We start from the raw sequence: 24,808 nt of genomic DNA on the forward strand, positions 1-24,808 counted from the left end.
CTGTCCTGGATCAGTGTATATATGCTTCCATCTAGTGGTTGAAGGTGTATAATGTTTAATGGCATATCACCTTGTTCCTAATGGTTAGCATGAATCCTAAAAAAACTCAAACCTGGATGCTGACACTATTAATATAGGGATAGTTAACACAAAAATAATATCATTTAGTCAACCTCATGTCATTCCAAACTGTATGATTTACTAATATATTAGGCTATGTTATAATAATATAATAATATTAGGTTAAGCTTCTGATTACGTTTATCAACTAGTTCAGGCATGCCACCAAACCCCAACTTTCACGAACACAAGCTGTAAGTGTCAGAGGGAACGGCCGCAACTCTGCTTGAACACATTTTCTGCGTTTCTGCGTTTAAATATGCGATAAGGTGAGAATGTAGCCTAATGATTAATTCTACTTGAACACAGTTCACAGTTCAACAAATTCTAAAACACTAATTGCTCGGCATGTATCAGAATTGTTGGCAACTGTTATTTGAACTGTTATCTGGCATCTGAATATCCACATTCAAGATTAGTCAGATGAAACCGTTTTGAGGTTCATTGCAGTAATGTTATGTCTCTGGAAAATAGTGATCTGTGACGTAATGTTCAAAGGTTTTTGTGCACATTTGTTGATGAGGGATTTGTGTATTTGTATTGTGTATAATTATTTTGTATATACAGTATAAATACACACACATGCATGTATATATTTAATAAAAATGTGTTATTTATATATAAAATAGTTATATTTATATATTATATAAATCATATAAAAATATATATGCAGTATATAAATGCAAATATTTCTCAAATATATACATGCATGTGTGTGTATTTATATATACAAAATGATTATACACAATACACACATATATTATGTAAACACAAACTTTTATTTTGGATTTCGATTAATCGTGATTAGTTACAGCCCTACTCTGATAAGTCCGAATATAAACACTTATTGTACCGTAGTTACTCAGAATCAGACAAAAACACGGTTTGGAAAATGGATACATGAGGTAGCCTACTCGCTTATTATGTAAATTTTTAACAAACTTTTTACAGACTGCAGCTCTAGCCTAAGTATTAAGCAATATGTGAGTGGCTATTCCATCATTAAAACAAATAAAATAATGTAATGTTTACAGTTAGGGTGAGTCATAAGCTGCTGGTTTACAGAAAACAGCACAGAAGAATTGTCAGCTAATTTTTTTGGGAAATTGTTTATGACATTCTCTGGCTAAAAAAACATCTGGATCTGTCATGAGATAGCCTACAAGAATTACAATGCCAACCAATCATTGCACAGCACACGGACACAATATTGTTTAAAAACACCCCTGGAGTTGAGGAACTGCTGCAGTGAACAGAGAGACTCTAGCGTGCAAAACAAGAGCAATGACTGCAAACAGAGAGGGAATGCACAACAATCTGATCGACGAGCATGACAGTGACTGCAGCAGTCCAGAGGTGCGCTATTCAGGTATGAGAATCAGAACATGGACACACGTGCTGTGTCTTGATGTTTACATTTACACTGTGTGTAGTGAGGCCTGGGTTTCTCCAAGAAAGTTTGTAAAAGAAAAAAGAAAAGAAGCTCTTTAATATTATTTTAGAAATTTAAAATCACTGTTTTTAGATTGAGTTAAAGTGAATAATAATACATTCAAATTGTCAAATAAAAGCTTAAAATTGTTGATTACATATAAAAATAAAATAAGAAAAAAGCAATCATGTCTGGTTGACATTTGGTTGAACAGTTGAAACATTGATTAAAACATTTCAACACTAGATTTTACATTAATGTGGCAACGTTTTTTATTTAGGCCAGAATAAGGAGATTCAAATCACAAACCCTTTGGTATGAGCAATAGTAATAGTGATGCATGACTTTCATCCCTTCAGAATTTAGAATTCTTGAATTCTCTTTTTAATCATCTTGCTCTATAATTTTAGATTCAATTGCTCCTTTCAAGCTGAAACAATCAAAGCCTAAATCTTATTATTGGTTGGATGATCATACTCGCACTCTCAGACAGGCTTGTCATAAAGCAGAGCGAAGATGGAAGCATGATCGCCTAACTGTGTCCTTTGAGATTTGTAAAGACTGTTTAAATATTTCTCTGATTTAATTACTACACACTGTCATAGACCTCAGATTTTATTCTCCATGATTAATTCAATAACTAATCCAGGTTGTCAATTTCATGTGGGACCCTCGGCTGAACATTTGTTCAATGTTGTATTGATGTTACTCGCTGTATTAATTGTATTAATCTTACCCCTGCCTTTAATATTGTTGATCATAATATTCTTCTTTAGCATTTAGAACACTTGATTGGTATCAAGGGTACTGCTTTACAATGTCTTAGTTCATATCTTTAGTGTTGGGTAAGTTTTCCTCATTCTTAACTCTTATTATTATTGGAGTAACTCAAGGCTCTATTCTGGGCCCGCTTCTTTTTAACTTGTATATGCTTCTGCGTGGGAATATTATTAGGAAGCACAATACTTCTTTTCATTTTTATGCTGATGATACCCAGCTTTATTTGCTGTTGAAAGCTGGCAACTCCATTCAACATTTGCTGGACTGTCTTGAGGATATTAAGAAATGGGTTTCAAATAACTTTCTCCAACTTAATGTAGACAACACTGAAATAATTATCTTTGGTCTCCTGATATTGAGAGGATTCTTATTAATGAGCTTGGTAATCATTTCCCTTCAATTTGGTGTCATCCTGAAGAATTATGCCTAACCAAGGAAATTAATTATGTTGTCATAAGAACAGTTTTTATCAATTCAGATCTATCTTTTCAAGATTTGGAGAAGGTTATTTATGCTTTTATTATATCATGTTTAGACTATTGTAATTCATTGTATTTGGGCCTTCCTCATTCATCCCTTGGTTCGAAATGCCGTTGGAGGGCTGTTGACCATGTCCATGGCAAAGAAATACGACCATGTCACTTCAATTTTAGCATCACTCCATTGGCTAGCACGGTCCATTTTATGTTCCAATTTTTTTAGTTGTTTGTTTTAAAGCTCTTAATGATTAAGCTCCATCTTATATTAAAGATCTTATTCCCTTTTAATCTAGTAGACCTTTAAGATCCTCTGACATGGCTCTTTTGTTTGTCCCTCATGCCCGTTCAAAAACTAAGGGTAATAGACTTTTCAGGTGCTGCCTCCCCATTTATCAATTGCCACTCCGCCTTGCACCTTCTATTATCTTTTTTCAAATAAGCTGAAAGCGTATCTCGCCAGGCATTTTAAGTTTGTGTTGTTGTCTTTATTCTGTTGAATTCTTTTTTTCTCTATTCAGCATTTTGGTCAGCTTTGCTGTTTTTAAGTGTGCTTTATAAATAAAATGTACTTAGACATTAGGTATATTTTTTTGATGTACAAATATTCATTCTGAATTTAATATTTACATTAATGAGGCTGTGTTTCTCCATACAAGTTTGTAAAAGAATTAAAAGACTCAGTGGTTTTAGATTAATGAGTTTCAGAGTATAATATATTTTTAAATTGTCATATAAAAGCTAAAATTGTTGATTTTTATTTATAAATTAGCCTATAAGTTTTGTTGCATACTACTTTTATCAGATACATCATTTTTGGCCACCCTAATGTGCATCAAACAGGATGTTTGTTTGTTCTTTTTTTTTTTCAGGGTCAAACCACTATTACATTGACCAATCTGTGTTTCTCAGCAGATGATTCTACAGGATTACTTTTTACATATTACTGAATGTGAACATTTGTTACCTTTTTGGGCAATTATTCAACCTCAGATGCTCCATAAATGTCCATGTTTTAAATGTTTATGATTTATGCAAAAAAATAAAAAAATCCTGCTTGACAAACATACAATGTTATTTGCTAAAGTACTCATCAATACTCTCAGGGTTTGAGTTAACCTTGCAGTGGAAAATACTGTAAATCATTCACTGAAATGGGTGACATGTAATCCAAAAAAGTTTTCAAAAGCTTTTATTTCTTGTCAAATAAATGTTATAAAACATGCTTCATTGGTTTAACATTGTGTAAAAAAGTGCATTGTTAGACTTGGCTGTTTTTATACAATTGTTATATTGTAAATCGTTGTTTTATTTGTTTGTTCACAGTTTTTCAGAACGCTGCCGGTAAAAGTGGAAAGCGATTTTTCCAAGAACCCTTCAAAGTGGCAACAGCATGCCTGACCGCCTTCTGCCTCATCTTACTCATGATCCTGGTGGTCACAAGTATTCACAGTGGTACTTCTCCTTTCTCACATACATGACTTGCGCAATTTGGTGTGATTGTGTTTATTAACAAGCAGGGCTGAGCATTAATACCTACACTTTATGGACAAAAGTAATGGTACACATGGCATTCACACCAACAATGACTTTAATGACATTGCATTCTAAATACATGGACATTAATATGAAATGGGTCCCTTTCCTTGCAGCCATAACAGCTTTCACTCCTCTGCGAAGGTTTTCCACAACATGGAAACCCATTCCATGAACCTCCCGCCACACAGTATTTGTGCTGATATTGTTGCCAGTGGAAGTTTGGAACTCTTTAGCTCTGGAACCAGCGCTGGTTGGTGACTTTTACACACCTCAGCACTCGGTGACCTCGTTCTGTGACTTTACATGGTCTTCAGCTTCATGCCTGAGTCGCTGCTGTTCCTAAACGCTTCCACTTTCCAATACAGACAGTTGGCCGTGGAATGTCTACCAGGGATGAAATTATACAAACTGACTTATTGCAAAGGTGGCATCCTACAATACCACACTTAAATTCATTGAGCTCTTTAATAAACCCTTTTTTTTCCACAAACTGGCAATGGGTCTGATTGAAACACCTGACTTCAATAATTAAGAGGTGTGTGCCACACTACTTTTGTCCGCATAGTGTATTTCCAGATTCAATTTGATCTCAATTCACAAGTTCTTAATTTGATCAAATTCTATTTTCGATTCCATTCGACTCATTTTGGTATATTCTGTTACTATTTCTAACTATTAAACAGTTCAGTTGCTATTGATCTTCCAGATATAATCAACACAAGCACATAATAAAAAAAAACTTGCATTTCTTGTGTAAAACAGTCAAATTATAATAAAATTATAACTCAAACACATCAATTTCTTTGTAAAGTTCATCTTTCTCAGTTTCTTTCTTAAACTCTCTCCTCTTTCTGTAACAATGTATTTCTCCTTTTATCTTCACTTCTCAAAATCCCCTATGTGACACATTTTGATCGACAACCCACATCTGCTTTTATCTCTTCTGTCTTCTAGGTAAAGGCCGTTCCTCTGATCAGGATTCCCTCTCCAGCGCTTCTGAAACACACATGCAGACGGGCTGCGCTAATGTAACGGCTCTGACTGAGGAACTGCAGACTGTGAAGAAAGAGAAGAGTGAACTTGAGAGAGAGCTGTCGCAGTTGAAGGACAAAATCACTAAGCTTGGTTCGTGAGGTGCATTTGTGTTATTAACTAGCAATCTCTTGCATTTCATAACGTCAAAAACTGTTGGGTCTTTTTAGAGGCAACCACTGCGCCACAAACCACCCCTGCGCCACAAACCACCCCAGCACCAGCGAAGAGTCCCTGCCCTAGTGACTGGAAGCTCTTTAACGGCAGCTGTTACTACATCTCAGTGGTGTATGCTAGGAGGAGTTGGTCAGACAGTCAGAATTACTGCAAGCGGAATGGAGGACACCTGGCCATCATCCATACGCCTGAGGAACAGGTGAGGACAGTCGAGAGCTGTGCATCTCACTGCGCTTTAAGTGTGCAGATATATTTGCAGAACATCTAAGGACCTCAAGTAACACTGACTTTCCACATCTATATGTTGGTGTAAAAAAAGAGAACAGAAACTACTAAATATGCAAAAGAGGAAGGGATCTTAGCCGAAACATGTGAGGCATTAAAATTGATTAATAAGGGTTTTTTTCTTCCCCATTTAATAATATTTTACTTATTGACCGGATAAAGACTTTCATCTGGGACCTGCTGCCCCGTGGACACTGGAACGCTTTCTGGTTTGGCATAAGTGATACAAAAATAGAAGACGACTGGTACTGGGTGGACGGAACCAAACTGGTTGGAGGGTAAGAATGTCAAATTTGACAACTTAACAAGTTAAAACTCTCACACTAGAAGTCCAAGCTTCAGTACTAGATGACACATCTCACATGGAGTAAAAACTACTGAATCCTATTTTTCCATTTCTCTTTTGGAGACATGGTCTTGGGTCAATACACTGAATCATCTAATTCTTCCTCTTTTTAAAAAGCTGAAAATAAAAGAGATCTTGCATTCACTCATTTTTTATTCATATATCCTCAATGTTTAATGATAATCTGACTTTTATTAATGTTAGTGACTGCTTGGGAATCAGGAATTTATATTTGACCTTTTACATATATACTGTAATTATTAAAGGGAAAATTACAGGGATTTATTTTATTTTGTGCTCATTTTATGTATGCAAAGCCGTTATCTAGACATTCACTTATAAAAATTCTTATTACAGCCTGATTAATTATAGAAATTTAGTAGAAAATGAATAAGGATATAAAATGGTCATAAATAAAATGACAACTGTTTTGGGTGCTACAGAATATAGACATTAACGTTACATTTGGTCTTACTGTACAGAGACAAAAAAAGCCAAATGCAATGTCTCTTATTAATCATATTTTAGCACCACTTAAATTTGCCGTTGTCATTTTTTTTTTTTTTTTTTTTTTTTATATGCTGTCTCCACTTGTTAAAAGCCAACAGACCGTAAGGAAACCAGGATGTCTGACTGGGACTAACCCATTGTTTTTCCTCCATAGTTTCTGGGAAGACGGCGAGCCCAACAACCATATCAATGAAGACTGTGGCTACATGATAAAAACAGATGTTTTAAGCCGTGTGGCTGTAAAGAGCTGGTATGACGCGCCGTGCGAAAGGTCCTTGCCCTGGATCTGTGAGAAGACGTCTGAGTCTACTTGATCATCGCTCCCGCCAATCCAAACAGACCATTAGCAATACAACCTATAATGCAATTACCAATGTGTTTAGCATGCCTGGTCTCAGGGTTTGAAATGTTTGAAGAAAAAAGAAAGACTAACTGCAGTAATGAGTCAAAACAAAGCAATTAACTGTTTATTTTTGTGCATTTATTGTATCTAACTTTAGCTATGCTTTTTACCAAGGGATGATTTTTGTAAAGTAGTTAACTGCTTGAATTTTATCGAAAAATTATAGAAAGATCAATTGATTTATCAGTTTTCAATGTACAATATATTGTCTTTTCCTAAACAACTAAACGTCTTTGAATGAATTATGCTGTGTTTCCAGTTCTGGGGTAACTACATAAGTTTAACTATTTATGTAAATACCGGTTTTGTTAGTTTTTTATTATAACTTTGGTTATATCCGGCAGTTCCACTTACACTCAGTAGGGCGCAGCATTGAGTCAAAAGTTTTGAACATAATGGATCAGTCAAAAGCTGGAGCCTATACCATGAAGCAGGTTTAGTTTGCCAGTTTTAGGCAGTATGAATTTTCTCTGCTTTTAGTGATGTTCATTGCTATAGTAATTTACTCCTCGCTTCGCATCGAGCGGTTCTTTGTCCCCAACGCCATGCATTAAAATAATTGAATGCACCGCTAGCCATGGATCATCCCTAACATACTGTACATTATCAACTATAAAAACTAATTTCACAACTACTTGCACTGATTTAGCAAAAAATTTTCTTTTAGTTGTCCTCTTTCATAGACATGTGGAAATGCATTTAAATTCTTAATATTTTTCAATCTTAGAAGAGAGAAGTGAATAGTTTCACACTGTTTCAGAGCATGTGATTGGCTGTTCGCTACTGTTGTCACACTTTCTTGTGCACATGCTCCATAGTTATTCCTAAACTCAGGATCAGAGTTGACAGGAAGTTGATAATCAGCGTCATGGTATCAACAAATCCTGATTGGATTGGTTTGGTTTTGTCAACTCAAAACTAATCTTCTAACCCTGAGTTTGTTCAACTTCCATCATGGTACGGGCCCGTGGTTTAGTTTTCTTTTTCTCTTCATATTTGATTTGTGGATTTTGCAACATAAACGTTGATGAACTGATCTCTATCATCACAATGTTAAAAATAATCACAATAGCCTTTAAAAGCCACGCCGTTGTTGCTTTCTTCCAAACTATGGGCATCACTCAAGATTTAGAGAACCCGTTCAAACAAGGTTAATTTAGACCATTTAAACCAGACTAGAATGGGATCAACTAAACCCAACTCAAAAATCACAGACTTTGGAAAGCACAAATAATCTTTCGCTCATCTTTCTCTTTTTTGCATACAAAGTGCTCAGTTGCCCTGTCTAGTTTTGCATGCTGAATGTAAGCGTTTACATAAGGTGTGTGCATGCATGGATGCATTTTGGGTCGTGTCCAAAAAAACAAATAAAGAAAAACAAATTTCCCTTCAGGGACAATAAAGTATATCTTAATCTTAAGTGCTTTCACGTCCCGTCCGACTGTTTTTATGACAGAGGCGTAACCGATTGCCATGGTCGTACCACAGTGAGGCCTCATCAGATTAGGCTACTATATTTGACGTATCAGCATAATCTTAATCATAGTCCATAAACAGGTCGGGTCAGACTGATAGAGAGCAGTACGTGGGCTACATGCATTGTGTTTCCAGCTCATTATTTAAGCACTGTTCTCAGCAAAAACACCTTTGTTAAAGGGACAGTTCACCCAAAATGAAAACTTGTATGAATTTCTTTCTTCTGCTGAACACAAAAGAAGATATTTTGAAGAATGTGGGTAACCAAACAGTTGACGGGCCCCATTGATTTCCATTTTTTTTTTTTTTTTTTCATATTATGGAAGTCAATGGGGTCCATCAACTGTCTGGTTATACCAGCATTCTTCAAACTATCTTATTTTGCGTTCAGCAGAAGAATGAAACTAATACATGTTTGGAACAGCTTGAGGCTGTGTAAAAGGTTTGTTTAGGTCACTTTAACACCATACCCTGTATGAATTTTTAAACTTTCACATGAAATCAATATACTATGCTCATAAGCCCTTTTTTCCCCACCAGGACTGTTTTTCTATAGCTAAAACCGTAAGTCCTGCACGTCTCCACTTTTGTCAGTAGGGCACATTTTGGATGTCATGTCTCTTTTTTCTGACCCATCCATTTCAGGTCTTAAAGTCTCAGCTATCCAGCCGATGAGTTGAATCAGGTGTGGTTCAAAAAATGTGTGTTTTTCAGAGAACAGGGTAGGGAAACACTGATGCTGCATTAGCTTGTTTTCTTATATTGTGTGTGTGTGTGTGCACATTTTCCCGTACACCATGTCCTCGATTACACAATCACATATGTGTTAGTATGTTGATTTCACGGAAATGCTTACAAATGGCTTGCAATAACAACAGCTTATGCAACTTAATGAAAAATGATCAGATTTATTTAATAAAAAAACTCAAACAAGGGTCCTTTTAACAAAGATAAATATTGTGGTCATTCATAATACAATGAAACAAAACAGCACAGTGTTATGAATATATACTAACATACATGATTTTCTTAAATAATTATCACACATCAAGTATTATTTAGAAAAAACTAAGAAGGAAAAAAAAACATCTTTGGCCACATCCTCCCTTTTTTTGAATTGACACTTATGACAATTCATCCATTTTCTCTGACCTCTGAAATGTCTCATATCTCACCTATCCTTCCAGCTGCATTTCTTTCACTTTCATTATTTTACTCCTTTGCAATACATAAACTTGTCTTCCGACTTCTGCAACTTAACTCTGCTTCACTCCGGGTCACATGCATGTAATCACCTCTCGCCCCTTCAGGTCTTCACACTCTTCGTGCCTGAGAGCTTGTGCTGAAAAACACCCACTTCAGCAGCGCCACAGTAATAACTAAGGAATCTACTGTTTGGCATCTTAAATTCTGGCCACATGCAGTTTAAGTGTTCCCAGACAACAATACTCGAAGAATATTGGGAAATGCCGTCATTGGTCCCTGGTTCGGTAGGGAATGCGAGCATTCACAACGGTGGCCTTTCTTGAAGACCTTTGTTATATCTTTAAGGCAACCAACTCCTGCGGTTCACTTTGCAGACTTGTACGCAGCCAAGTTCAGCGGCTCCTTGCTCGGGACGCACCAGTCATCAGCTTCCTGGTTGAATTTGTAATGCCGCAAGGCAGTCTTATTAAACACCGGAAGCTTCTCTACTGAATCTGTGGACAGGGCCTGTGGGCAGAAGAACGTCATTGCGGATTAATGATTTGAAGAGTAATGTAATGTCCAAAGTTAACAGGATGTTTTGCACAGGTACAAACTTAACAAATAAGGTCAGTGTAAGCAAAACTCACAGTATGATTGGTCATCTCGCTGATCGTTTAAAATTTAACCTAAAATGCCGATTCTGACATTGTTTACTCATTGTACCAAACCCGTATGACTTTCTTTCTTTTGTAGAACACAAAAGGAGAAGTTCAGCATATTGTTGACTCAGTTCGTATTCATGGTCAACAAAACATACATTGACTACTTTTGTGAATCTTCACAGGGAAAAAAAAGTCATACATTGTTTAGAAATAAAGGTTCCAAAATAGTGTTTTCATATAGCAATGCCATAGAAGAACCATTTTTGGTTCCCCGAAGAACCTTTCAGTGACCAGTTCTTTAAATAATACTTTTTTTCCTAAATGAAAAATATTTTGTTTTCTCAAACCACATTTTAAGACCTTTTGAAGAGTGTATGGGTTTGGAACGGCATGAGGATGAGTGAATGAACATCATTTCTATATTTATGCAAACTAACCCTTTATTTTATGATCTTACCTTCAGCTGAATAACAGCATCCGTACCAAAGCCCTCCATAGGATAAAGCTGGAGGTCACCTTGGAAGTAGCGTGCGTACAGGCGGGAGATGGGAAGGCCATGACCAAAGCCAGCCTGAGGGAATAACAGGGCAAGGTTTGAAACATGTGCATGACTGTTATTATGAAGTGTTAAAGAGTGTCATATGCTCTTACCATTGGGGTGCGTTGATGGTCACCAAGAGTAGGTCTGGGCGCCGTCGAATACATGTAGCTAAAAAGTCTATCAATCTTCCTGAAAGGAACGCCACCACCCCTGTCACTGATCTGGAACATGAAAAAGTGAATGTTTAGAGAACAATAATGTGTTTTCTGAGCTGCATTACATCAGATGACAAATATTTTTGGATTGCGTCATTAAGACTGAGACTATATGTCCACTAAGTAGCATGGACATAGCATTTCAATGTCTGCTTTGTTGCGCTCTTTAGCCGCCAAGCAGGGCAAAGGTTGACCGTATCGTTACTATTAGTCAAAGCTGATCTGGTTCTTTTGAAAGTTGATCAAGGGTGGTTAGAACATTAATCTTTAAAAGAATTTATATAACGTTATTATCAGTTATCGCTGGATCTAGGGCAGGTTGAGAAGAATGATTCAGACAAGGCGGTGGGCGTGTGACCTCACACAAGGTAATAGGTCGAGATAAAAATGATTCTCACTGCCAAATTCCTCATAAGACTTGAACTTTCATTTACGCACCTTGATTGTCAGGTCCTGCTTGCCTAGAGCAACCTTGACTTTGATTGGTGGCAACGTGCTGCTTGTTTCATGATTCTCAACAGTAGCCCTCATTGCATTCTAGAGAGGGGGAGACATAAATAAAAATTATATTTACAATCTATAAGTATTTCTTCAATTTATGTGAATCTGAAAAAAAGCACCATGTCTACCTTGAAGAGCTCAAAAACCATGTGGTAAAGATGAGAAGGAACGTAGGATATCTCGATTGGTTGCGACTTGTTTTTTGCTGCAACAGAGAACAAATATTATAAGACACAATGTAGTTTGTGAACATTAGGTTACTGGATGGAATGTGATTTAATGCAGTCTGGAGAAGGACCTGTTCCTCACCGTTTATCTCTGCAAGCTCCAGCTCAGGGGATCCGAGGTAATTCTGCTCACAGAGCATTCTAGCACACTCGTATGCATCTGAAGCAGAACACAGGACGTTAATGTTGCATGTGCACTTGTCGCTAGGGTGATATTTGTATTACAGTATGCACTAAAGCACTCACCTCTGATTACATCGGTGACGTCACAGGAGGAGTCAATGCACCCGATGCTGCTGGGATGTCCTGGCTTTGTGGTGCCATCAAAGATCAGAGCTGGAGATAGAGCAGGAAACAAACGGGAACAGAGGGTTAGAGGTGTACTACATGAAGTAATCATTCTCTCATATCCAGTGAATGATTAACTCAAACAGGAGCAGGCCGGATTATTCAAGATCTAATGACCTGCGCATTTAAAGTGCTGACTGTTGTTGCCAATAAGCGCTGATAGAAAGTCCAGGTATTAGGACAAGATTTACTTACTGTGCTGGTTGATGAGCATGCGAATGGAGATGCGGTTCATGTAAAAGCGGTCCAGAAAGTACTGAATGTTCTGACATGTCACAGGGTCTGCCCCAAACGCATCCCTATACTCAATGACACCCTGGGCCATGGTGGGTACCACATCATTGTGCCTGTTCCTAATGGTCACCAGAGCTTCCACAAAACTTTAGGGACAAAGAACAAAACAACACCATGAATCCTGCCGTTTTGTTTTAATGCTACTGCTTTAATATTCATGTTGGATGTGTATGTATTGAAGAACCTACTCTTCAAGAACTCTAGGGTCATTGGGACTCTTGCCTTGGAATTCTAGGATGTCGATCAGGCTTTGAACAAACCTGAGAAGGTAAGAGAGAGAAGACAAACAGGATGAAAGGTTAACTTCTTGGACACTATCAAGATGGTGCCACCAATCAAGTAGGGCGCGCTGGACATCCAACCCCGCCCACATCCAAGTGGGATCAAACCTTATTTGGTGAATGTAGGTTTCCGATTGAACGGGTTTTCAGGCGAAGGGTAGGTTTTAGGTTTGTTTCAGTAGGTCCCAGATTAAACTTTTTTCTTTCTTTTTTTTTTAGTTTTGAGTGGGTTTCAGTGCGGTCTGTCATATAAGACGTAAATGTGCAAGGGTTTAGTCTTCTCAATGCTTCTTCCTGTTTCAAAGTTAATGAGGGAGCATGATTTCCACCAGTGTTGCTATTGTATAAAACCAGTGTTATAATTGTTAACTAAAATCTTTTTATTTTATTTTAAGTTTTGGTATTGAAATAAAGCTCAAATAAAATAAAATATAAATATTAGATAAAAAGCTTTTAAAAAAACTTAGATGAAGATTAGTAGTATACAAATAATAGCCCTACTAAAATAACACTGGCAATCACATAGAGTATTATAATACAATAATGCTATTTTAGATATTCTTTTGAATATATTTTATATTAATATTGACTATAAAAATGAAATGATTTGTTTATAATGTTACCACTCATGCCTCCTCCTCGCGGTGTTGCGGTAACACATGTAGGCTACAGTAGAACACACTGTTCTCGAAAACAAGTCTGCGCGTCACAGCTATACGTCGCACCTTCTCAAATTTCACTTTCTGAAGTTAACTGCCATATCCGTTGCATTATCGTAGCCTACAGTCAGACAGCCTTCTAGTAAACAAGTGAGTGGCTGTACTCTGGAATGGCATTTGAGCCCAAAACAGCATTCTACTATGAGCAGGCGCAAGCAAGAGAACAAGCATTTAAATTTAATAATAATAATAATAAAGTATTCAGTTGCATTGTGGGGTCATAGTTAGACTAATGATTCATATGGATTAAAAGTAATGGAAACAGGGTGAAGCTCTGTACTTTAATCCTCAGAGTGGTGTAACGGATTGAGGCATAAGATTCTTCGAAAACTTCAGGCTGGGGAACTAGGGCAAAGTTCATCGTTCAGTCAGGAGCCGTGCGAAGTTACATAATACGCGTAAAAATACACAATTTGAATGGGTTAATATGTTCAGCAATGTATTTGATAATACTTTCACAGGATTCATCTTTTTATTTTCTGCCTGTTTAACTGTTACTCAAACTATAAGACATGGGACACTTCAAGAATTCTTTTTTTTTTTTTTTTTTTGTCTGATACTCCAAAACATGAACTTACCAGCTGTGAACTAGCTGAACGGACTGTGTCATTATCAGTTGGTCAGGTAAAAGGTTGATCTCCTTCAAACTGTTACTTAGTCTCACGGGAAGCTCTTGTCTGAGGAAAGCGAAAGATGTTTTCTCGCACGCATTTGTGGATCCTGCAAAGAGAACATGGCAGAAACAACAGCGATGAACTATAACTGTCTGGAATATCAGCCAGAACAAACTTTTATCTGTCAGTCATTTATTTTAAAGGTTCGTTTCGTGCACACATTATATTTTGGCGTCATATAGCACCAAAAGCTAAAAAAAAAAAATGTAGGCCTATGTGTAAGTAAGTGATGTGTAAATATAAGTTACAAATAATGTCCGATAACCACGGAAAGTGCTAGAGCAGCGAAATGTTACTACGGTTACCCCATCAGTTGAACGCTTTCGCAGATTCTACAATAGTTTATTGTTGGAACTTTTTTTCTTTTGCGTAAAATAACATTTATAGCCTATAGGCTATATATATATTTTACATAAATATATCAATCCAAATTATTAAAAAAATTAATTATGCTCTATTGTTGCAAAGCATGTGCACACACATATATTTCGTATTTTGCATAAAAAAATGTAAACTCACCGAAATCCAGAAACTGCTTCATGGACAACGGCGATGGAGAAAATTTCGCGTAGTAATCGATGTGTTTTGGCACATTTAGCATAGCAGCATTCCTCATTATAAATCTTACAAACTTCATCTTGGAAAACCTTGATAGGCTATCTGAACTAAAAACAAAAACAAACGTTGTCAATGTACAAAACAAAGACGTGTATCTGGAAAAGTTCTCAGTAGCCTATGGTATATCCTCGCGTGAATTTCTTTATTCAGTCTGAGTCTGTCTTGAGACCAGTGTTGACAACTCTTTAAAGTTTGCGTTCTTGCACAGTGACACGCCTACATTATTACGTCGATGTCGATAGTGACCAATCGGACAGAGGAAACGGGGTACACGTAATCGCTCAAGATCGCGATCAACAACGTGTTTTGCCTTGCACCTTAGCTTGCATCTGCGTAATGTTTGTGCTGCAGCATGGAAAATCACACGACACGACAGCATCACAACAAGGCGCCCCATAAAAGATGATACAGTCAGCTGGACATTATGAGGTCAGGCTTCACCCATCACCCAGTTGGACCCGAGTACAGGAAGTTATCATAGAGAGCAGCGGCAACGCAGCCTGAAAAAAGGTCAGAGTAAGTCAGTAGGCTACGTCCCATGATGAGGTGACTTCATATGCACGTACATGAAAAGGAATCAAATGATATTGACCTTGTTTAACACACACACACACACACACACACACACACACACACACACACACACACACACACACACACACACACACACACACACACACACACACACACACACACACACACACTACGTTAAAATTAATTTTGTTATATTAATGTAACACAGTCATTTAGGACTTGGGTTCACCCAAAAATGACCTCAACCTCAAGCCATCCTAGGTGTATATGACTTTCTTTTTTCAGCAAACACAATTGGAGTTATATATATATATATATATAGGGCTGTCAAAAGATTAATCGTGATTAATCGCATCCAAAATAAAAGTTGTGTTTGCATAATATATGTGTGTGTACTGTGAATAATTATTTATATATATAAAAACACACACAATCATGTATATATTTAAGAAAAAAATATATATTTATAATATTTAAAATATTTATATATAATATAAATGTATATACAGTATATAAATGCAAATATTTCTTAAATATATACATGAATGTGTGTGTATTTATACATAATAATTATTCACAGTACACACATATATTATGCAAACACAAACTTTTATTTTGGATGTGATTAATCACGATTAATCTTTTGACAGCATTAATATATATAATATATATCCAGGTATTTCCGAGCTTTATAATGAGAGTGACAAGTGATTCTAGTTTATAAAGTTACAAATATGGATTTTATTTTTTTTGTTTATTTTTTTTACAAAAACGCATCGCTTCGCTTCAGAAGGCCTTTATTAACCCCTGGAGCTGTATGGATTACTTTTATGATGGATGGATGCTCTTTTTTTGGGCTTCAAAATCTAGGGTACCATTCACTCCCATTAGAACGCTGGGAAGAGCCAGCATATATATTTGTTATAACTCCAGTTGTGTTTGCTGAAAGAAGAAATTCATATACACCTATGGCTCGAGGGTGAGTAAATTATGGGATCATTTTCTTTTTTTGGTTGAACTATCCCTCTAAATGTCCATATCATTTTGGGGGCCACTGTACGTTATTGCTTTATTGCAAATATTTATATATATATTAGACATTATTTATAAAAACATAAAATATGCAGCTTTTATTCACTTGTTATAAAGGATAAAAAAATCTGCAGATTATTTAATCATTCGTCACAAACATTTAAAATAAATAAAACAGGTCTAGACAGTGTGACTTCCTTAGAAGAAAGGAAAAGCACTTCAATTCAGAGATATCAATCACTGCAGTATAGATGAACTGGGTTGGCCTTCTGAGATGTGACACACACTGCAGTAAACAAGACTATATACTGGAAAACAGATTGCATAAAAGCAGCAAACGTCTCACGGCTGCTCCCTGGAGGAGGAAGTTAGACCAACAAATGACAGCCGTCCTGGCAGCTTCAGCTTGTTGCTATAGATATGGTCTACAAGTTTGCACAAGTGAGAAACCAGTTACCATGTTTCAAAACAACCACCAGTCTAAACTGGTCATAAACCAGTGTGAACTAGAAAACTGGTCTATTTACTCAATCATCACATAACCCTTTAATATGTGGCTATTTTCGACTAATAGTTAAACATTTTTGTGTCTTTTTATGCCCTGAAAAGGCTAATCTTGAGATAAAGTAAACGCTTCTGCATCTGCTTTCTTATTCCGGCGGCTTCTGCAAACACACAGCCTGATCAAAAGAGCCTACAGAAATTAAAAAGAATAAAAAAAACCAATACTGAATAACATTTCAATGATGAACTAAGAGAGCAGAGCGGTTATGCAGAACAGAGTCCGGGTGCCCTTTCATTTTCATTTGATTTGATTTATTGTAAGTTATTGCATCCTTATGTGGATAAACCTTGTTTGTTTAAAGGGGTGGTTGATTATGATTTCACTTTTCTAACTTTAGTTAGTGTGTAATGTTGCTGTTTGAGCATAAACAACATCTGCAAAGTTACAACGCTCAAAGTTCAAAGCAAAGGGAGATATTTTCTTTTAAAGAAATTGCTTTTTAAGGATTACAACAAACGGCTGGTAGGGACTACACAACATTCCTCCTGGGTTAGTGACATCACCAACATTAGAATTTACATAAACCCCGCCCCTAGAACACGATTTATAAATTATCTTGACAGAATATGCTAATCAATGACTATAGAAGATTGACACATAGGCCTAAGCTACATATATTCATCAACTAACCATTCAGAAATGTCCTGTTGCTTCTACATGTTGTCACTTCTTCTTGCGTCTCTCCATCTTTGTCTGACTCCGGTTTGAACATAAAAGGCTAAAAGTTGATTTTCACTGAAAATCGCCTATAATGTTGTAATAAATGGCTATAACTTGCTTAGGGATTGTTACATGTAGTAAAAATTTCATCTGGATATCTAGAATATCTAAGTAAAACTTTCTAAAGGAAAAAAAATCCAAACTTCAGGAGGATTTGTTTGAGTTGAGTAAAAAAAAAAAATCACTAAAAATATGCTACCGTTTTTATTAAATCTGGTAAATTCATCCATTCCAAGACAAAATGAATGTAAAATTGGGAATTTAAATGAGCTAGATGAAAACTTCAAGTTCTACTGTTTAAAATGATATATGGCACTTGATGCTGAATGCTATAATGGGTTCGAAAAACAAAGAAAAGAACAGGCGAGTCATGTGCTCCAAAAATGTTCTAGGTCTTTAAAGGAGAACTCCGGTCAATTTTAACATTGAGCTCAATTTTTAGTAAATTTGGAGTGCTGTCAATACAGAGAACAACGACAAAAATCGGTGTTGCCTACACCGTCTTATCCTCTTTTTAAAATTTGCACCCTATTGACTTGAATGGGGTCTAATTTTAAACCTGCTTTTATTTATCATCCTTGATGTGTCATACAAGTGCCCAGCCATGTTGAGTGATTCCTTCAGAGTGAACACGAGTGAATCTGACTGCAGTAGATGTGAAAGATATGAATAAAAATGATGTTATATCATTAAGAACGGGTATGTTTGAGAGAATTCAATATAAAAAGCCTGATTTGTTTTGGATGACGGATGGGGATATGTTGAATTGGCTTTTTGAAAATGAAATCTATAGTTTGGCTAGATATGTGGAAAAAGCGTGGAAATTTATATCCTGACCTAAATTGACGGTGTCTTGTCTTGTTTGTTTATATTGTGAAAATGATGGTAATGTATTGTGTATGATGGTCATCTTTCTATGTTCTTTGTTTCATGGTCATCTTTGTGTATTATTTTTGTTTTATGTCATTAGTGTCTTTTAAGCCTATTTGGGCTGGGCATGTAAGTGCAAGACACTTTAATAAAAATAATAATAATAAAAAAATATATATCAGCCAGCGCACATACCTGTATTTAGTTCCTGTTTTCGGTCGAAGTCCAAAGTAGTCGATTGTCGAGTTCACGCGCATAGGTTTAGTCATGGGTTTAGTTACCTATGATCACGCGCGTGAACTCGACAATCGACTACTGTGGACTTCGACCGAAAACAGGAAGTAAATACAGGTATGTGCGCTGGCTGATATAACATCATTTTTATTCATATCTTTCACATCTACTGCAGTCAGATTCACTCGTGTTCACTCTGAAGGAATCACTCAACATGGCTGGGCACTTGTATGACACATCAAGGATGATAAGAGAAATAAAAGCAGGTTTAAAATTAGACCCCATTCAAGTCAATAGGGTGCAAATTTTAAAAAGAGGATAACACGGTGTAGGCAACACCGATTTTTGTCGTTGTTCTCTGTATTGACAGCACTCCAAATTTACTAAAAATTGAGCTCAATGTTAAAATTGACCGGAGTTCTCCTTTAAGGGTGCGTTTTAATTTAAACGGTGCGTTTTTGCTGACCCTCAAAAAGTGACAATTTTAACATGCTATAAAAAATATCTGTGGGGTATTTTGAGCTAAAACTTCACATACACACTCTGGGGACATCAGAGATTTATTTTACATCTTGTGAAATGGGCATTATACCACCCCTTTAATATTTTGAGAAAAAATTATTTGTTTTTGAAATTCAATAAAAAAAAATGGAATTAAATGAAAAGTTCCACACTAATTGCTACAAAGCTTTTGTAACTTGGTCTCTCCCCATCAACCATGACAAACCCCAACATTTTACTTTTACTTTCCCCTTTTTTCTTCTTCTTTGAGATAAACCAACAGGATATGAGTCATATGGGCTTTGTAATATATTATTGAACTGTAAATAACAGGTTCCATGTTTAGGCCTATGCAGTTAAATAATCGAGCAGTGAAGAAATGTCAGCTTTAAAATTGGTAAAAAATGTTTTTTTTAAAAATTGTAAACTTAGCCAATTGTCAGCAAATTATTTATTAATTAACTTAAATTAACATCTAATTGCTGACAATAGATATAGTATTGCCGGTGAAATGTTTGTCATAGGCCTACGATGTGACCCTAGACCACAAAACACATTAGGTCACATAGGTAATTTTTTTTTAATTGAAATTTATACATCAATGGAAAGCTTTTAGATGATTTATTCAGCTAGCTTTCAGATGATGTATGGTTTGTTAGGATATGACAATATTTGGCCGAGATACAACTATTTGAAAATCTGGAATCTGAGGGTGCAAACTTTGAGAAAATCGCCTTTAAAGTTGTCCATTTATGTTCGCGATTGTGCTGCATTCACTCACAAAAATATATATTTACAGTTGGACATTTACTAAATATCTTCATGGAACATGATCTATGATTTTTGGCATAAAAGAAAAATCAGTGGCTATTTCCACAAATATACCCATGCTACTTGTGACTGGTTTTGTGATCCAGGGTCTCATATTAAAATTAATTCGGTACATTAAATTGATCTGTAACATTGTTACATAAATTCTTAAAAAATAGATATTTTTCTTTCAAATGAAAGACAAATCGATCATGATTTACACATAGGGTAAGTCAGAGTAAGATGCCTCCTGGGGTAAGACACTTAGACCTTTAAATTTGCATTCATAATGTTGCTATGACAAAGGCATATTTATTAATCTTTAAAAAAAAAATATTCATAAGAATTATATCAAAGCCATTTATACATTCTGTAAAAGTTTGCCCCAGTTGTTGGGTAAGATGGCCTCTTTGAATAATTTTACATTTTATTCTACAATTAAACAATTTAATTAACAATTAAATGAGCAAATGTTTCTATTTATTTCCTAAAATAATACATTGGCGGATGCATCATCATTCTGCATGCTAAACTTATATCTAAATATGTTGCTCAATAAAAGTAAATTGTTCTTAAGCTGGGCATCTTCCCCCTGTTTTTAACTGCAAAAATATTTAGAAATGTTTCTTGAGCAGCAAATCAGCATATTAGAAGGATTTCTGAAGGATCATGTGACAGTGAAGATTGGAATTGCAGTTGAATTACATTTGAAATACAATAAAATATTAAATATTTATTTTTAATTGTAGTAATATTGTACAATATTTCATAATTTATTAATATCTGTACTTTCATCAAATTAATGCAGCTTTGGTAAGCATAAGATACTTCTCCCTTTGAAGCTAAAGTCATCAAACACACTTCACACACAGCCAGAAATGTCTCCAGTTGAGCTGCAGAGGGCAGTATAATATGGATATTACAATTAATATGCTATTACCGGGGGCAATAGGTAGCAGAAATGAAAAACAAAGTACTGTATGCACAGAAATCAGCAGAATTGAATTCACATGGGATTATGTAATAGAAATGGCGCAGTGGGAATACATGTTACATTGTATTATAAAACCATAAATCCTTCAGCATTGGGATCCAGGTTTCCCTTTTTTAAAATGAGTAGGCCTATCCACAGACATACTCACTGCGCTCATTTAACTTTGTTCCTTATATTTAATGATTTATCTGCATCCCATAGTGCCTATCTGCAACTAAATGTTATAGCTTCTTCACAGTATAATTTAAAATGTGTATAACAAATTCAAGTGAATTAACAGAGGGACATTTCCTGTATTTTATTGCTGATGTTCATATTTAGGTGTGTTGATAAAAAAACCACGGAAATTACACTACCTCTAATTGGAGTGTTCTTTTCATTTGAACTTTATTTTCACTATAGGCCTATTTCTTTCTGAGTGAAATTCGTTTAAGGTTTGTTTTTCGTGCAGTCACTTACAAATAACAGACCAATGTACGTACTATACATTTTTTTGCTTGTTTGCTTCTGGCTGAAATGAGTCACTGTAAGCTCACTGTCGGCATCGGCGAAAAGATAATGCGCCAGATCCGTGCCGACTGCCCATAACACATCTGGCCGATAGGCGGCTCTTTCTGTATGGGCCAGGCTCGGCTGAAAGCCGCTGTCCTGGTGTCAGGTCCATACTCGGTGTAGCTGTGTGTATTTACCCTCGGCCCGAGTTCGTTTTGTCACAGGCGGGCCACTACTAGAATTAAAGGGATACTTCACCGCTGGAAAGATGAATATGTATTTAAATGGGGTCATTTATGTAGTAGAAATGTGAAATTATTTTAGAAGTTGGTGCCTTCTAGACTGAGAAAATGTATTTTTGGCTCATGTGGATGAAAGACAACAACTCCCAGAATGCACTTGCTTCGCTGCCCTACAAGGCCACACCCAAGCCACGTCCAACCGGTTACAGAGGGCAGCATCAGAAGAATTGATACAAATAGGCTACTAGTTGATTCGAAACTGAAAAGAGGCCGTTTTATGTTGAGTCTCCGTGACGAGTTAGTCCGCCCCAGCTCGAGTCTGCCCGGGCTCTTCCTCCTGACCGCTGGGCGGGTCTCGCTCCTCTGCTGCAGCGGCTGCTCCGGCCACCTCTTGTTCCTCCATCGTCCGCAACTGTTCCTCGCTGTATTGCGGCTCGTACAGGTAGCCACGAGCATCGGACATGTCCTGCCGTGATTTCGAGATCGCACAAAATGTCCGTTTTTTTTTTTTTTTTTGCTTGCTACAGTCGCCATTATGTTAACATTATTATTTTACACTGATACGTACATGCCAGCTTTGCAGGTCATGCATTCTGCTTCACACGGATCCCGAGACGAAAACAGGAATTTTCAACCGATCACTTGTTTAGCGTTCATATAAACACTACATTCAGATTCACCAATCGGAATGAATTCAGTCCGATTAAAACAAAAGGTGTGCATGTACACATAATGAATGGCGACTGAAGAAAGCGAATACCGGACATTTTGGGCTATCTCAAAATCACGACCGACATGTCCAGGAAAAAGAGGATGTATCGTAACCCCTACTACTCAGCTTTCTCCACAGAGCAAGAGCCTGTTAGCTTAGCTTAAAAAAAAAAAGATGGCTGACACTATTTGTACATTCTGTGAGTGAGATCACAGGGTTGAAAACATGCGGATCTTTTGCTTGTGGGCAAACATTTTTGCATATAAAATGAACACATTAAAAACATATTCAAGAGATGACGATTTCGGGGTTTCGTAATAAAAAACTAAAAAATCTTTCAGGATAAAACTGTGGGTCCACATTAGTGGATTAAAAATATAAGAACTTGAATAAACCCATAATTTATTGGTTATACTACTATCACAAAATAAATGGGCAGCTGTTTCTTCAACAAGACCACAAAATGAGCAAGTTTCATCAATATCAAGATATTTACAGAGATGAATTACACCTGTGGCTCATATCATATAAGTTGTTGCGCTTGTGATAACGTTGTGCGTCACATGATAATGTCAACATGGCGGATGATGTACAGATCGCATTCATACTTAACGAGATTAGGCTATAAAGTACCTAGGCTACTCTTTTAGCGCTCGTTAAGTCAATACTTGAAATTAAGTACCTTCTCAGTAAGTATGCGGTTTCGGACGCAGCCAATGTATGCAGAAGCTGTAACACTTCCTGTTTCCCTTTTTTCGCCATAAATTTGTTTCAAAGCCATGGCCAAACTGTCCGAGATATCAAAAAGCCGTCCTCAATTTAGCACCATCAATGTATTGGCTTCATGCTGAACGGGGTTTGGTGGCAATTATGAATTGTCTAGGAGGAGTCTATAAAATTCCTTTCAGGGCATGGGCCCTAAATAATCCTTAGCAAAACAATTGGGCCCTCCGCCCAATATAAATTAATAATAATCCGCCCAAATAATAATAACTGGTCTCAAGGTAATGTTTCATGCATGTATGAAGTCAGTTCCTCTCACATTCATATAGCTGTCCAGCAGAATAACCACTGGTGTAGTTCATCACATTAACAATCAACATGGACACTCCAGGTTGTCAAAACGCTTTTTGTCCTCATTTTAAACAATAAATCTACTACTTGCTATTTTAAAATCTACTTCTTCAGTTTTGACTGAAAAGTGTGCTTGCATTATACTAGAAAACTCTATAACAAAGACATTTATATTTTTTTCAATTGTGGCTTCAGTCTTCAAATACTTTTTGTGGCCACTGTATGTGATAATTTGTAGTGATGTGAAATTGGGTAATGTGATTCATGTGGTAACAAAAATTCTGCTCAAGATTACATTTAATTAGAGAGAGAACATCCAAACAAGATTAGTTTTGAGAAACCATGCCTAATTTGATTCATGGTTGTGTTTTATAAAGGTTGTCATCCCGATATGACACACGTTTCTGTTTTGTTTGTACCCTGACAATACCAGTACAATGGGCAGGTTCTCTTACTGTACAAACCAGTTTCACAAGAAAGCTTAATAGTCCTTCATTTCACAATAGTTTCATCAAACGGAACTTGAACCTCTTGGCTTCTAAACCGTGTTTTGTCTGTCAATCGTGTTTTGTCAGATGTTACCCAAGATAATTCTCTTTCTCTCCAGTCTTCACATTATTCTTTATCCAGAGTGGCAACTGGGAAACGGCCTTAGGAGCGGCCAGAGCAGCCAATGTGAATCTGGGGAAAGAAAACTGGTATATAGGCCGTTCAGTTTATTAAACGTCAGTTTATTAAACGTCAATCTTATATATTCATGTTTGAAAAGTTACATCATAAACAGGTTTACCTTGTGCCATCTCGTCTGTCAGATATTTTATAGATGCATATCCTTTTGGTGAAAATTCACCTTTTTGAGAACGATCAAGATTCGGTTGGGCAGATCGTGTAATTTTTTTCCACACAGCAGAGTTGAACGTAAACGGTGGTCTTAAGAGGGTAAATAAAGTAATGGTTGTTTCAAACAAACCGTTTTTTCAAGTAGACTACTAGTTGCTTCAAACAAACTGGTTGTCCAAGTACTGGTTAATTCAAGTACAGGTTTTTTCTTTACTCTTTACTTTAAAAACCATGACAGGGTAATATTTTATGTATTTGAGGTCTGAGATGTGGGAACGATAAAGACAGAGACAGGGCAAACAGTTTCAGCAGTTTAGCTTAGCATTATATCTAATCAGTCAATA

General features: G+C 36.4%; 2 protein-coding genes across 2 annotated transcripts; one reads left to right on the forward strand and one right to left on the reverse strand.

The window, feature by feature from the left end:
- The first annotated feature begins 905 nt into the window (after positions 1-905).
- On the forward strand, positions 906-7,104 carry LOC306986906 (uncharacterized protein). The gene is made up of 6 exons (XM_079590699.1): positions 906-1,489; positions 4,135-4,263; positions 5,302-5,472; positions 5,550-5,755; positions 6,004-6,119; positions 6,852-7,104. The coding sequence occupies exons 1-6, from the start codon at positions 1,405-1,407 to the stop codon at positions 7,009-7,011; spliced, it is 867 nt and encodes a 288-aa protein (XP_079446825.1). The 5' UTR covers positions 906-1,404; the 3' UTR covers positions 7,012-7,104.
- A 2,364-nt stretch (positions 7,105-9,468) lies between these two features.
- pdk2b (pyruvate dehydrogenase kinase 2b) lies at positions 9,469-15,179 on the reverse strand. The gene is made up of 11 exons (XM_079589788.1): positions 14,746-15,179; positions 14,131-14,272; positions 12,741-12,812; positions 12,454-12,638; positions 12,157-12,246; positions 11,993-12,070; positions 11,812-11,888; positions 11,621-11,719; positions 11,078-11,188; positions 10,884-10,997; positions 9,469-10,289 (listed from the first exon to the last, which is right to left on the reverse strand). Exons 1-11 carry the CDS (start codon positions 14,861-14,863, stop codon positions 10,146-10,148), a joined length of 1,230 nt encoding a protein of 409 aa, XP_079445914.1. The 5' UTR covers positions 14,864-15,179; the 3' UTR covers positions 9,469-10,145.
- Between the last annotated feature and the right edge of the window lie 9,629 nt (positions 15,180-24,808).

Source organism: Phoxinus phoxinus, assembly GCF_949152265.1.
Source record: "Phoxinus phoxinus genome assembly, chromosome: 19".
Taxonomy (NCBI): domain Eukaryota; kingdom Metazoa; phylum Chordata; class Actinopteri; order Cypriniformes; family Leuciscidae; genus Phoxinus; species Phoxinus phoxinus.

Coding starts and splice junctions, on each gene's coding strand:
- LOC306986906 (XM_079590699.1), top strand. CDS start 1,405: ATGACTGCAAACAGAGAGGGAATGCACAACAATCTGATCGACGAGCAT. Junction 1,490..4,134: donor TCCAGAGGTGCGCTATTCAG/GTATGAGAATCA, acceptor GTTTGTTCACAG/TTTTTCAGAACGCTGCCGGT. Junction 5,756..6,003: donor TCCATACGCCTGAGGAACAG/GTGAGGACAGTC, acceptor GACCGGATAAAG/ACTTTCATCTGGGACCTGCT.
- pdk2b (XM_079589788.1), bottom strand. CDS start 14,863: ATGAAGTTTGTAAGATTTATAATGAGGAATGCTGCTATGCTAAATGTG. Junction 12,813..14,130: donor GTTCAGCTAGTTCACAGCTG/GTAAGTTCATGT, acceptor TTACCTTCTCAG/GTTTGTTCAAAGCCTGATCG. Junction 11,189..11,620: donor AGCAGGACCTGACAATCAAG/GTGCGTAAATGA, acceptor TTCATGTTCCAG/ATCAGTGACAGGGGTGGTGG.